The sequence below is a fragment of the Balaenoptera musculus genome, chromosome 1 (genome assembly GCF_009873245.2).
Source record: "Balaenoptera musculus isolate JJ_BM4_2016_0621 chromosome 1, mBalMus1.pri.v3, whole genome shotgun sequence".
Classification (NCBI taxonomy): domain Eukaryota; kingdom Metazoa; phylum Chordata; class Mammalia; order Artiodactyla; family Balaenopteridae; genus Balaenoptera; species Balaenoptera musculus.
In genome coordinates this window covers 104,140,667-104,155,540 of record NC_045785.1, presented here as the reverse complement: position 1 = coordinate 104,155,540, position 14,874 = coordinate 104,140,667, and the positions used below count along the sequence as shown (strand labels likewise).

The 14,874-nt window shown below is 39.5% G+C and overlaps 1 protein-coding gene across 2 annotated transcripts in view; it reads right to left on the bottom strand.

Moving 5' to 3' along the window:
* Window positions 1-14,874, bottom strand: part of WDR3 (WD repeat domain 3) — a 47,720-nt gene that overhangs the window by 16,325 nt on the left and 16,521 nt on the right. For both annotated transcript variants that reach the window (XM_036849160.1, XM_036849169.1), the window contains exons 12-21: window positions 13,292-13,385; window positions 10,928-11,029; window positions 9,586-9,671; window positions 9,287-9,422; window positions 8,509-8,565; window positions 7,372-7,472; window positions 7,034-7,145; window positions 6,753-6,887; window positions 6,416-6,466; window positions 5,819-5,884 (exon numbers count right to left, since the gene is read on the bottom strand). In XM_036849160.1, coding sequence (XP_036705055.1) covers window positions 5,819-5,884; window positions 6,416-6,466; window positions 6,753-6,887; window positions 7,034-7,145; window positions 7,372-7,472; window positions 8,509-8,565; window positions 9,287-9,422; window positions 9,586-9,671; window positions 10,928-11,029; window positions 13,292-13,385 — 940 coding nt within the window. The remainder of the gene's footprint in view (window positions 1-5,818; window positions 5,885-6,415; window positions 6,467-6,752; window positions 6,888-7,033; window positions 7,146-7,371; window positions 7,473-8,508; window positions 8,566-9,286; window positions 9,423-9,585; window positions 9,672-10,927; window positions 11,030-13,291; window positions 13,386-14,874) is intronic.

Sequence of the window (14,874 nt, the reverse complement as noted above, 5' to 3'; positions counted from 1 at the left end):
CTATACTACAAAGCTACAGTAATCAAGACAGTATGGTACAGGCACAAAAACAGAAATATAGATCAATGGAACAGGATAGAAAGCCCAGAGATAAACCCATGCACATATGGTCACCTTATCTTTGATAAAGGAGGCAAGCATATACAGTGGAGAAAAGACAGCCTCTTCAATAAGTGGTGCTGGGAAAACTGGACAGCTACATGTAAAAGTATGAAATTAGAACACTCCCTGACACCATACACAAAAATAAACTCAAAATGGATTAAAGACCTAAATGTAAGGCCAGACACTATCAAACTCTTAGAGGAAAGCATAGGCAGAACACTCTATGACATAAATCACAGCAAGATCCTTTTTGACCCAGCTCCTAGAGAAATGGAAATAAAAACAAAAATAAACAAATGGGACCTAATGAAACTTAAAAGCTTTTGCACAGCAAAGGAAACCATAAACAAGACCAAAAGACAACCCTCAGAATGGGAGAAAATATCTGCAAATGAAGCAACTGACAAACGATTAATCTCCAAAATTTACAAACAGCTCATGCAGCTCAATAACAAAAAAACAAACAACCCAATCCAAAAATGGGCAGAAGACCTAAATAGACATTTCTCCAAAGAAGCTATACAGATTGCCAACAAACACATGAAAGAATGCTCAACATCATTAATCATTAGAGAAATGCAAATCAAAACTACAATGAGATGTCATCTCACACCGGTCAGAATGGCCATCATCATAAAATCTAGAAACAATAAATGCTGGAGAGGGTGTGGAGAAAAGGGAACACTCTTGCACTGCTGGTGGGAATGTAAATTGATACAGCCACTATGGAGAACAGTATGGAGGTTCCTTAAAAAACTAAAAATAGAACTACCATACGACCCCGCAATCCCACTACTGGGCATATACCCTGAGAAAACCATAATTCAAAAAGAGTCATGTACCAAAATGTTCATTGCAGCTCTATTTACAATAGCCAGGACATGGAAGCAACCTAAGTGTCCATCATCAGATGAATGGATAAAGAAGATGTGGCACATATATACAATGGAATATTAGTCAGCCATAAGAAGAAACGAAATGGAGTTATTTGTAGTGAGGTGGATGGAGTTAGAGTCTGTCATACAGAGTGAAGTAAGTCAGAAAGAGAAAAACAAATACAGTATGCTAACACATATATATGGAATCTAAGGGGGAAAAAAAAAAAAAGCTCATGAAGAACCTGGTGGCAAGACGGGAATAAAGACACAGACCTATTAGAGAATGGACTTGAGGATATGGGGAGGGGGAAGGGTAAGCTGTAACAAAGTGAGAGAGTGGCATGGACATATATACACTACCAAACGTAAAATAGATAGCTAGTGGGAAGCAACCGCATAGCGCAGGGAGATCAGCTTGGTGCTTTGTGACCACCTAGAGGGGTGGGATAGGGAGGGTGGGAGGGAGGGAGATGCAAGAGGGAAGAGATATGGGAACAGATGTATATGTATAACTGATTCACTTTGTTATAAAGCAGAAACTAACACACCATTGTAAAGCAATTATATTCCAATAAAGATGTTAAAAAAAACAAAAAAAAGGCACAAGTTAAAGACGAAGAGAGGATTCTCAAGGCAGCAAGAAAAAACCAGTTAATTACAAGGGAACCCCCATAAGGCTATCAGCAGATTTCTCTACAGAAACACTGCAGGCCAGAAGGGAGTGGCAAGATATATGTGAAGTCCTGAAAGGGAAGAATGTGCATCCGAGGATACTCTAGCCAGCAAGATTATCATTTAGAATAGAAGGAGGGATAAAGAATTTCTCAGACAAGCAAAAACTAAAAGAATATAGCAATACTAAACCTATCCTAAAGCAAATATTGAAGGGTACTCTCTAAGCAGAAAAAGCAGGAAGAATATATTGGAAAGAGAAAATCCACAATTGGAAAGCAACTCACATAAATAAGCCAATACACAGATTAAAAAAAAAATTAAAATATTTGTGAACGTGATGATATCACAATGAACAGCAAAAGCATGAACATCAAGATGTAAAACAGGACATCAAAATCATAAAATGTGGGTGAGGAGAGTAAGAAAAGGTAGATTTTTCTTTTTTTCATATCCTAGAATGTGTTTGAGCCTATATGACTACCAGTCTAAGGCAAGTAGATATAGGATGGGGTTAACATGCTTGAAAAACAGGATAACTTCAAATGAAAAACATACAACAGATTCACAAAAACCAAAAAGAACATAATACGAAAGAAAATCATCAACCACAAAAGGAAAAACAAAGAAAAAGGGACAAAGACGAAATACTCAAAGGGAGGGGATGTGAAAAGATATTTCATGCAAACAGAAATGACAAGAAAGCTGGGTTTGCAATACTCATATTGGACAAAACAGACTTTAAAACAAAGCCCATAAAGAAAGATAAAGAAGGACACTATATAATAATAAAAGGATCAATACAAGAAAAGGAGTTTACACTCATCAACATATATGCACCCAATATAGGAGCACCCAAATATATAAAACAAATACTAATATACAGGGACTTCCCTGGTGACGCAGTGGTTAAGTGTCCGCCTGCCAATGCAGGGGACACGAGTTCGAGCCCTGGTACGGGAAGATCCCACATGCCGCGGAGCAACTAAGACCATGCGCCACTACTGAGCCTGCGCTCTAGAGCCCGCGAGCCACAACTACTGAGCCTAGGTGCCACAACCACTGAAGCCTGTGCACCTAGAGCCTGGGCTCCACAACAAAGAGAAGCTAACGCAATGAGAAGCCCATGCACCGCAACGATGAGTAGCCCCCACTCGCTGCAACTAGAGAAACCCCACGTGCAGCAACAAAGACCCAACGCAGCCAAAAATAAAAAAAAATAAATTTAAATAAAAAGAAAATACTAATACACATAAAGGGAAAAACTGACAATACAATAATAGTAGGAGACTTTAACACCCTACTCACATCAATGGACAGATCTTCTAGACAGAAAATCAAGGCAACAGAGATCTTAAATGACACAATAGAAGAGTTAGACTTAATTGCTATTTTCAGGACATTACATCCAAAAAAACCAAAATACCTTTCAAAATCACAACCCAAAAATAAAATACTTAGCAATAGACCTGACCAAAAAAGTGAAAGACTTCTACACTGAGAACTATAAAACCTTAATAAAGAAAATTGAAGATGATTCAATGAAATGGAAAGATAGGGACTTCCCTGGTGGCACAGTGGTTAAGAATCTGTCTGCCAACACAGGGCACACGGGTTCGAGCCCTGGTCCAGGAAGATCCCACATGCCGCGGAGCAACTAAGTCCATGCGCCACAACTACTGAGCCCACGCTCTAGAGCCTGCAAGCCACAACTACTGAGCCCACATGCCACAACTACTGTAGCCTGCGCGCCTAGAGCCCATGCACTGCAATGAAGAGTAGCCCCCCACTCACCACAACTAGAGAAAGCCCGCATGCAGCAATGAAGACCCAATGCAGGCAGAAATAAATAAATAAATAAATAAATAAATAAATAAATAAATAAATAAATAAATTTTTTAAGAAAAGAAATGGAAAGATATCCCATGTTCTTGGACTGGAAGAATTAATACTGTTAAAATGGGCATACTACCCAAGGCAATTTACAGATTTAATGCGATCCCTATCAAATTACCCATGACATTTTTCACAGAACTAGAACAAATAATCCTAAAATTTATATGGAACCATAAAAGACCCAGAATTGCCAAAGCAATCCTGAAGAAAAAGAACAAAGCAGGAGGCATAACCCTCCCAGACTTCAGACAATACTACAAAGCTACAGTAATCAAAACAGCATGGTATTGGCACAAAAACAGACATATGGATCAATGGAACAGAATAGAGAGCTCAGAAATAAACCCACACACCTACTGTCAAGTAACCTTTAACAAAGGAGGCAAGAACATACAATGGGAAAAAGTCTCTTCAGCAAGTGGTGTTGGGAAAGCTGGACAGCTGCATGTAAACTGATGAAGTTAGAACCCGCTCACCATACAAAGAAATAAACTCAAAATGGCTTAAAGACTTAAACATAAGGCATGACACCATAAAATTCCTAGAAGAGATCACAGACAAAACATTCTCTGACATAAATAGTACCAATGTTTTCTTAGGTCAGTCTCCCAAGGCAATAGAAATAAAAACAAAAATAATTAAATGGGACATAATCAAACTTACAAGCTTCTGCACAGCAACGGAAACCATAAAAAAAACGAAAAGACAACCTACAGAATGGGAGAAAATATTTGTGAACGATGTGACTGAGAAGGACTTAATTTCCAAAACATACAAACAGCTCATACAACTCTACAACAAAAAAACAAACATCCCATTCGAAAAATGGGCAGAAGACCTAAACAGACATTTCTCCAAAGAAATACAGATGGCCAATAGGCACATGAAAAGATGCTCAACACTGCTAATTATTAGAGAAATACAAATCAGAACTACAATGAGGTACTACCTCACAGTGGTCAGAATGGCCACATTAAAAACTCTACAAATAACAAACGTTGGAGAGGATGTGAAGAAAAGGGAACCCTCTTACACTGTTGGTGGAAATGTAAGTTGGTACAGCCACTATGGAAAACAGTATGGAGGTTCCTCAAGAAACTAAAACTAGAATTACCATATGATCCATCAATCCCACTCCTGGGCATATATCCAGACAAAACTCTAATCCAAAAAGATACGTGCACCCTTATGTTCATAGCAGCACTATTCACAATATCCAAGACATGGAAACAACCTAAATGTCCATCAACAGATGAATGGATAAAGAAGATGTGGTACACTAGAGGGGTGGGATAGGGAGGGTGGGAGGGAGACGCAAGAGGGAGGGGATATGGGGATATATATATACGTATAGCTGATTCACTTTGTTATACAGCAGAAACTAACACAAAAATGTAAAGCCATTATACCCCAATCAAGATGTTAAAAAAAAAAAGATGTGGTACAAATGTACAATGGAATACTACTGAACCATAAAAAAGAACAAAATATGCCATTTGCAGCAACATGGATGCAACTAGAGATTATCATACTAAGTGAAGTCAGAAAGACAAATACCATATGATATCCCTTATATGTAGAATCTAAATAAAACATGACACAAATGAACCTATCTACAAAACAGAGACAGACTCACAGACATAGAGAACAGACTTGTGGCTGCTTTGGGAGAGGGATGGAGTAGAAGGTTGGGGTTAGCAGATGTAAACTATTATATATGGAATGGATAAACATCAAGGTCCTACTGTATAGCACAGGGAACTATAGTCAGTATCCTATGATAAACCATAATGGAAAAGAATTTATAAGAATGTATATATAACTGAATTACTTTGCTGTACAGCAAAAATTCACACAACATTGTAAATCAACTACACTTCAATTTAAAAAAAGAGTCTATAATCAAAAAAGCAAACAAACAAAAAAACCCCCACTTATTGCTCACCCCACCCCTGTGATTCAGATTCAGCAGGTTTGGGCTAGGGCCTGGGAAATTCCTTTTCTAACAAGTTCTCAGGGGATGCTGATGCTTCTGGTCTGGGGGCTCCACTTTGAGAACTACTGCCATAAAGTGAAGAGATTAGAATAGGGGCTCGTAACACTTATTTGGTGATTTTAGGGTCAAATCTAGGAAAAGGGCAATTTCATGCTGTTTTTATTTCTTATAATTGTTTCCTTTGTGTTTTTCTTTAGATTTTAATAAAATACTTTTTGGAAATAAAAAAATAAAAATAAAAATGAGATACTGAATTCTAGTATCAACTTACCGCTTTGACCGTTTCAATAGTTTTCTTTCCAGTAAAGTAATTGTCACCTTGAGTCTCTCCTGGAACCTGCCAGGAACAAAGAGATCCTTTAACAATATCATTGACAGGTGTTAAAGAGCCAATAAATTAATCTTATATCCAGAAAAGAATAGACATTACTATGTTACAATGACTGTTACATGGTGTTATCAGCTACCATTAACTGAGTACTTAGTAAGTGCCAGACACTATGTTAAATGTGTTATATGCATTATCAGAAGAATACCCTGCTCTACAACACATGTTTAAAGAGAATGCCCAATTTCTCAAATTTTTTCTGATTTCTCATTTACAGTGAAACAACTGCCTAAAGCCTCCTTAAAGAAAAAAAGCCAGAACGACAATCATTCAATACCAAATCTGGTCAATCATTTGTCCCATAAAATCAGGATATACAGCTGGATTAAGAAGGACTACACAGATTCCTTCCCATATCAGCTGTGGACGACTTTGGCATCTAGTCCCAATTCTAATCCCATTAGAAATTCTTGAAATCACAGTAAATTCCAATAAGATAATTACAGGACACAGTCTGAGGGTCCCAAAAGATTGACTTACTACTGGTTGGTCTTCTTTGGCCACACTCTCCTCATATTCTGCTTCCCTTTGCTGACAAGAGATAGATATGAATTAATTTCAAAGAAAAAACATGACCCCTATGTGAAGTGAAATGAGACAGTGAGAAGCTGCTTCTTTCACAATCCAACCCCCTTATGGCATCTCTGTCTCCGCTTGGCTGCCGAAGTGGTGTCAGCAGTCTTGGAAACATCTTTTGGAGCTCAATGGACTTGCACTGACTGAGGTGTGACAGCACTAGACAGGAAGCTCGAGCTGAGACAGCGTGTCAGATACTGACACCCACCAGCACATTTGTAACCAAGGCTGAACTCCTTACCATCTCCCTTTCTTCCTCAAGAATAAGAGGCTCCCTTGTTCTCTCCCAAAGTCTCAGAGATTTGTCATGGGACGATGATACAATATAGTCCCCACTGGGGCTTACAGCCAAGCACCATATTTCTTGGTGATGCCCCTGCGGAGAGAAAGGACAAAAACCAAAAATCCTGAGTAAGAATACCTTATTCATAGACCGCTAACTGCTTACGTTAGTGGGAAATCAACACTTGATCTTAAAAGAAGTTCTTAAGTACCGAGCAAGCAAAGCAGGCAAGAGGTTACCTCCAGAGTTTGTATGTGTTCAAATTTGTCTGCATCCCACTGCTTAATCTTATGGTCTTTCCCAGCAGTGAAGAAGAGGTGAGACTTGGGTACAAACTTTAGGTACATCACACTGAAAAGTGAGAGAAGTACTCAAATGTCATCAAATTCCTCATCATTAAAGAGTCTTATACACATAAATAGCTTTTGAACAGCTAGTTCTAGAGTGTCTGACTATTTACATTTTAGAATTTTTCATTTCTGACTATCTGAGAACACTAAATAATAGACACAGATGCTCCCGGGAAATGATACCTACAGGTGACTCAACGGGAGGTCTTTGAAGAGATGACACCTACCTGTCATCATGTGCAAACAGAGACTTGTGGCAGTCCCCAAAGTCCAGACCCCAGATCTTCACGTTCCTGTCGGCAGAACCAGTTGCTATCAGCGCTCCATCCTAGGAGGAAGAGAAGTAAAACATTACTTGATTATCTGAAACTCTAATTGGAGCAAAGCTAACCAGAACATGTATCCCATTTCTTTCAAAAACATTAATGCCAAAAAATTAATTTCATCTCTTTACCAAGAGCACCTACATCCTTGCTTTTACCTACAGATCTACTTAAAAAGCTTGTAAGTGAGCTAGAACTCTGTGGCTTAGATGTTTTGGTCCTGCTACAGGACAGTGTTGTGCCTTGATGTAGGTTATGTTTACTTTGTTCAATAGATAGAATAAAGAATCTCTAATCTCTGTCATAGAGTTTGGGGGGAGAGAAGAGGGAAAGAGAAAAATGAGGCTGGGAAAGAATCTACTATATAGAATGTTTACGACCTAGCCCTTTTTATGCCATGTCTCCTATCACTGATTCTCTTATCTTTCCTGTTTTAGCACCTAGTTCAAATTGCTGTCAACATAACAAGAAAACTGAAAATATTTTCTGACACCAATTTATTCTGTTAATGCACTGAGTGCAGACAGCTAGAGCAGGGGCCAATTCCTTTTACACAGACTAGACATTGTTTTTAAATATATATTGCCACTCCTAAACATAACTAGACATTGCAAAAAATATGACTTTGGTCAAGAGACTGGAAGTATACATAATGCAAAATACCGTAAATATTGAGAAGTTCCATTTTCCTTACGAACATTATACTTCAGAACAAAGGGGGCTGCCTTTTTGAAAGTTCTTCATATTTTAGGGTGTTCTACCAATTATATTACTTTTCTACAAGAAAATACTATTTGGGGAATCCAAAACAGGGAGCTGGTTATGAGGATTAATTCAGGTATCTGTGAAAATATTCTAAAAGCATTAAAGAAATATATATATTTAAGGTATGATTGTAATATATATTTTTATAATTTTTTTTAGGATAGTCAGTTATACAACAAACTGAAAAACACTAAAATGAAGCTATCAAGCCAAGAACTAAGATAGCATTTTAGAAAAGACAACTTGTTACTGAGACACTATTTAAATTTTACTTACATAAGAGATGTCCATGCATATGACAGGCAGTTTGTGTCCATATAGTGAGAGAAAAAACTAAACATTAAAAAAAAAAAGAATATAAATAACTCATGTCTATAAAATACAGGCATAATTTATTACCTGTAGATCTAAAATATAACTTTAAATACAATGCTAAGACTGTTCTGGATTGCTTTATGTCTGTAGTTTCAAAGAAGACAGTCAAACCACTGAAGGCGACTTGTACCCATATCTAGCATACAACCCCTGCATGCACTTGCCAAGAATGCTGCAATATAGTGGAGCCAGGGCTGCTGCAGAAGCCTATTCCCTCAGTCAGAATATGGAACAGAGATGTTCTCTGGATCTCTTAGCTGAAAAGTCTCTGGAGCACTTGTTTCACAACAATATTTCCAGGCCCAATCCAGTCCCACTGAGACTCTGGGCGTAGAGCCCAGTAATCTATATTTTTAAAAGCAACCCAAATGATCCTGACTTACAGCCAAGTGTGGAATCACTGCCTAAGACACCTAGCAATGCTCTTAAAACTACTGGCTACGACAGGATTTTCTGTCCACAGATTTTCTGAACATATGAAATACAACTTGCTTTAAACAAAATTTATGAACCAAAGGATTCTTTTAAAACCCTAGCCTTCCCAGTGCACTTGCAATGTTTTGATTCACAAATTTTTAGAAACATACTATTGCTGGGAACAGTCAAAGCCACTTCTTTATAGTCTCAACCCAAGGTCAGTCAGAAAGAAAGCAAATATCCATAGGCATAACCACTGTACCTTTAAAGTATCAACATAGAAAATTTTCACAGTACAGTCCAGCAAAGACACAGCCAACAGCTTTTGATTGGGAGAGTAACTGACACACAGAACTTCTTCATCTAGTTGCAAGGTTCGGGTTTGCTTCACAGAAAGCCTAGCATTACAGAAAGCATCAAGAAAAATGAGTACAAAGGCACAAAAAAATTCCAAAAACCCTCTGGAGCTCAACAGAAATATCAATACACGTCAAAAACCCATTCAATGGTTCCCCATTTTCGCTCCCCAAAAATGAACACAAATAAAAAATGTCCACTCACCTCTTCTGGGTACTGTTTTCATCTTTCACCAACTCAAAATCCCAGAACTTGACAGATTTATCTGCACCACCTGTCACAAAGCCACGCTGAAAATCAAATGACATTTCCGTTAAAAAAAATCTTAGTACAGAAACTTTAATAAGACACCTCAAAATAGTATAAAAGACCATTTTTATTTAATGGCATGGGGTAAGAATTAGGATATGTGGTTTTTCCTTAACTCCCTTCACTGCTCTTTAGGGGATGCCACCACAGATCCTATTGGAGAACTCCTAGCAGAGACTAATGTAGTCAGATGATAACTAGTGTAAAGTTCTAGTTATACTTTCATTCAGCATCAGGAAGAAAGACTCAGTGAACACTGCAGGGTAAGGCAACAGTCAAAAGAATTTGCTATGAAGTATTCAATTGGTTTTATCACATTTTAGTGTTAGTGTAAACTATAAGGACCACAGAGTCAGAAAACTAGATCTCAAATGTCTATTCTGCCATTTCAGAGATTTGTAACATGGGAAAATAACCTTATAATGACCCTCAGTGTTGGTGCAGTTGTAAAGACTACCTAGTTCATAAAATCATTGTGAAAAAAACAATAATGACATGATGGATGTGAAAACACTTTGGAAAAGAGAACACTCTACAAACGCTAGATGTTACTACTATTTAAATTTTAAATGCTGTTTCATTTCTGACCCCAAGTGGCATTACCCAGTCTAAATTCCAGGTTCCGTTTTTTTCCAAAAATATCTACTTTCAATGAATGAAGGTTTGCCACCATTGGGAGTATTCAAATAAATGGGCCACAATCCCTTAAGGTGTTGTCAAAAAAATATCTCAAAATGCTCTGAGCAACAGCACCATTACTGGAATTAAGTACACGGTTCTCCAGGGTGACTCCTTTGAAGGGAAATACACTGTTATTGACTTGAAAAGGTTCACATATTTACTAAAAAATCACTAGATTTATATAGTCAGAGATGTATGGACTACAAGGGGAGCAGAAAAGTCTACTCTATCCTCCACATTGTGTTGCCCCAGGAAGTATTTCCTCTTAAGAAGTATCACAAACCACTGGTAAAAAGTCAGGAGGGTAAGCAATTTGATGTCATGGAGCTGATGATCAACAGCAGCTGAACAAGAACTCAAATCATAATGACAGCTATTCATATTATCAGGCACAAGATACGGCACCATACATAAAATCTAGAGATTAGACAAAAGTGGGCTTTCTTTAAAGAAACCCTGAGAGAAATCCCTGTTAGGCAGCAGTAGAACTTGATATAAGAAATGGGAAGTACAGCCAGAGTACTGAAGCCCAGATCTTAACATCTGGTTTAGTTACCTGATCTGGAGAGAGCGACAAGGACCATAAAGCTCCATCATGTGCATCTATTGTCTCCAGCAGATTTCCTGAGGCCAAGTCATAAAGCTGCAGCTTTCCTGTCTTTGGAAGACACAAAATGAACACACAACCTACACCGTTTCATAGCCAAGCAGCAACAATGTAGCTAACTGCTCAGGAAACGGGCTTCCACGGTCCATGCTCTGTACTTCCTCTGTGAATAAATGTTGTTAAATCCCCTACTGACATGTTGGGTTAATCCTGGCAGGGTTGCTATACTGTACAACTAAGGAACAGTACAACCTTGTAGTACAGGACTACTGTCACTTCCACTGGTTTCCTCAACTTCAAAAGGGAAATAGCATGGCCACAGGCATATCAGAATAAACGTAAGAGCAAATGGGGAACTTAAAAACCTTTAAAAAACTTAATCAATCCTTTAAGTGGGCTATCCTCTATGGTAGTTGGCTTAACCAACTCTTGATTTCCCCCTCTAGAATACACTGATAACGAGAAATACTACCTACAATGCTAGGGAGGGCAATGAACTTGAAAAAAACAAATCACAGTAGCTTAGAAAACTATCAGCCACGCTTCCTGTTTAGACCATGTATATGCTGTGGTCATGGTGCCAGCACGGAACACACACAGTGGCAACGCCTGCTCTATGACAAGCCTGTGCACGTGTGGTGGAAAGAACGTAAGTGGAAGACTTGAATCCCAGGGCTGCCTCTCTCTAACTCTGACTGTGGGTAAATTCATCTCCATGAGCCCGTTTTTCCATCTGAAAAATGGACTTTATATCACCAACCCCTCTAAGCTGTTGTGGGGATTAAATGAGATCATGTATGTCAGCAGCATGGTACAGAGACTAGGCTAGGGGTTCTGTCTGAGTCATACAAATAGTCTTTGAAGCAATTTGCAAAATGTTTTCCCAATAGCAGATAGTGGATGGACATTTGTTAAAAGAATGAATGAAAAATGAGGAAAACTTTTAACTGAAATTTAATGTTCTTTCACTGACATTGACCCTAAAATCTCTCCAGCTTATTTTACACTTTTTGCTGGACCAAAAATATCCATTATGATAACATAGGTTTTTCTAATAAAATAATCATGCACACATGGCATTAGTTTAGGGGGATAATAATGACAAATACTTGCAAAGCACTTTTCAAAATATTCCATAGACCTTACTCCACTTTATTCCCACTACCACCCCGACTACTACCATTTGTGCTACTTCTGCTACCAGTTCTTATTTATTAGTTACTTGCTGGGAGCCAGTCTCTGTGCTAAGTGCTTTGCAGACTGTGAGGCAGGTTATTTACATCATTTTACATGAAAAAACTAAGGCTCACAGGGTTGAGTAACTTGCCCAAAAGGTCTTATAGCCAGTAAGTGGAAGAGCTGGGATTCAAACCTAGGCCCATCTGGCACAGAAGGCTCTGCCAAAAAGCAAGTGTCACCATTCCATTGTATAGATAATGAAACACACTAAGAGAAGTTATATGACTTGTTCCAAATTACCCATTTCGTAAGGGGAAGAACCTGAATCCAAATCCACGTCTGCTTATTCCCTCATGGTTATCTCCCAATCTGATTAGCAGCTGAAGACTTCATCAGTCAGGCTGTCTTTACCAAATGCTTCTATCTGCCACGCATGATGCTGGTAGTTAATGTCTTTTATCATCAGTCTTCTCAAAACACAATTACACGTGTGCTCATAAAAAGATGCATGAAAGGCTGATCTCCAAAATGTTAGTGACAGTTATCTCAAGGTCATGATTTTAATTTTCTTCATAATTTGACATAAGGTTTGGTTTAAAAAAAAACACACACAAAGAAAACAAAACTTAAAAATAAAAACCTCACACTTCCCTGGTGGTGCAGTGGTTAAGAATCCACCTGCTGATGCAGGGGACACGGGTTCGATTCCTGGTCCAGGAAGATCCCACATGCCACGGAGCAACTAAGCCCATGCGCCACAACCACTGAGCCTGCGCTCTAGAGCCTGCAAGCCACAACTACTGAGCCTGCGCTCAGGAGCCCGTGAGCCACAACTACTGAAGCCCGTGTGTCTAGAGCCCGAGAGAAGCCCACGCACCGTGACGAAGATTGGCCCCTGCTCACGCTGCAACTAGAGAAAGCCTGCGCGCGGCAACAAAAACCCAATGCAGCCCAAAATAAATAAATTAAATAAAAATAAAAACCTCAAAAAAAAAGGGCAATGAACTAACACCCTCTCATACTATCTGGCTCTAATACGTTTCCCATATGCTAAAAAAGGAAGCAGATTTCTCAAACAACTTTAAGAATACTGAGTAGAAAAAGTCCCCCAAATCCATGGAAAAGCCTGTTTACCTTTGTTCCTATGACCACCTGCCGATCACCAGGTACAAAGAATGAGCAAAGTGCATATTCGCAGGTCATCGTGCGAATACACTGCAGTGTAGACCTGTGAGAAAGAAGGAATAAAGAACTTGTATGTTATGAGAACCTGCTTCTCCATCTGAGAGGTCAGCATGTACGTTTCATACACACTTAGCCACACAGAGTGATCAATATGAGAAAGGATAAAGTCTGAATAACCCTGGCTTATTACAGTGAAGGGAGAAATTAGTAAGTGGCACCTAACTTTGTTTTCTTTCATAGCGGCTCCCAATCCTAAGAACAGATTCTACAAAAGAGCCGAGAAAAGCATCTGCTGGGCTCAACAGACCCCGATCTGCCACTACAAAGAAGTGAGGCCAGAGGACTGCAAGTCCAATTAGCATACTGTATCCTTACAAGTAAAGTTCATTTTATTGGACCATAAACATTCATGCACGCAACAAACAGATATCAAATGCCCACTTCCTTCAACATTTACTGAATGCCAGGTACCGTTCTAGGTGCTGGAGATATAACAGTGAATTAAACAGAAGAGGCCCCAAATCTCATAAAGTTTAACATCCTCTGGGAATGAGACAAATATTGGTGTATCAGGTGCTAGCAGGTGCTATGGAGAAACACAGCACTGGGGGAAGGGGACCAAGAGTACAAGGGTGGGAAGGAGATAGCAGGATGGCCATGTGATGAGAAGAGAGGGAGAAAGCCTTAGCCAAAAGGGGAAGATGGTTCCACGCAGAAAGGGAGCACAACAGCCATGACACAGGAATGTTCTTGTCGCCTGTAAGGGATAATGAAAAGGCCAGGGGGGCTCCACTGGAGAAGGGGAGAGTGGTAAGAGACAATGTCTGTAAGGACTGTGGCTTGTAGTTAGTCCTTGTGAGATGGAGCTCCTGGAAGTGATATAACTTCCATTATAAAAAGATTACAATGGCTGCTGTGTTGAGAACAGACCACAGAGGGGCAAGTAAGGAAGCATGGAAGACCGGTCAGAAAGCTATTACAATACAGATAAGAGATGTTGGTAGTTTGAACCAGGTCGTGGCAGTGCAGGTGATGAGATGTGGTTGAATTCCAGGTAAGTTTTTTTTTTCTTAAATACTCATTTTTTTTTTTTTTTAATTTTTGGCTGCACTGGGTCTTCGTTGCTGCATCTTGGCTTTCCCTAGTTGTGGCGAGCAGGGGCTACTCTTCATTGCAGCACGCGGGCTTCTCATTGCGGTGGCTTCTCGTTGCAGAGCATGGGCTCTAGGCACGTTGGCTTCAGTAGTTGCGGCATGTGGGCTCAGGAGTTGCAGTGCACAGGCTCTAGAGTGCGCGGGCTTCAGTAGTTGTGGCAGGCAGGCTCAGTAGTTGCAGCTCGCAGGCTCTAGAGCGCAGGCTCAGTAGTTGTGGCACACGGACTTAGTTGCCCCGTGGCATGTGGGATCTTCCCGGACCAGGGATCGAACCTGTGTCCTCTGCATTGGTGGGTGTATTCTTAACCACTGGACCACCAGGGAAGTTTTGAAGGTAGAGCTGATAGGATTTGCTAATGCACTGGACATGAGAGAATC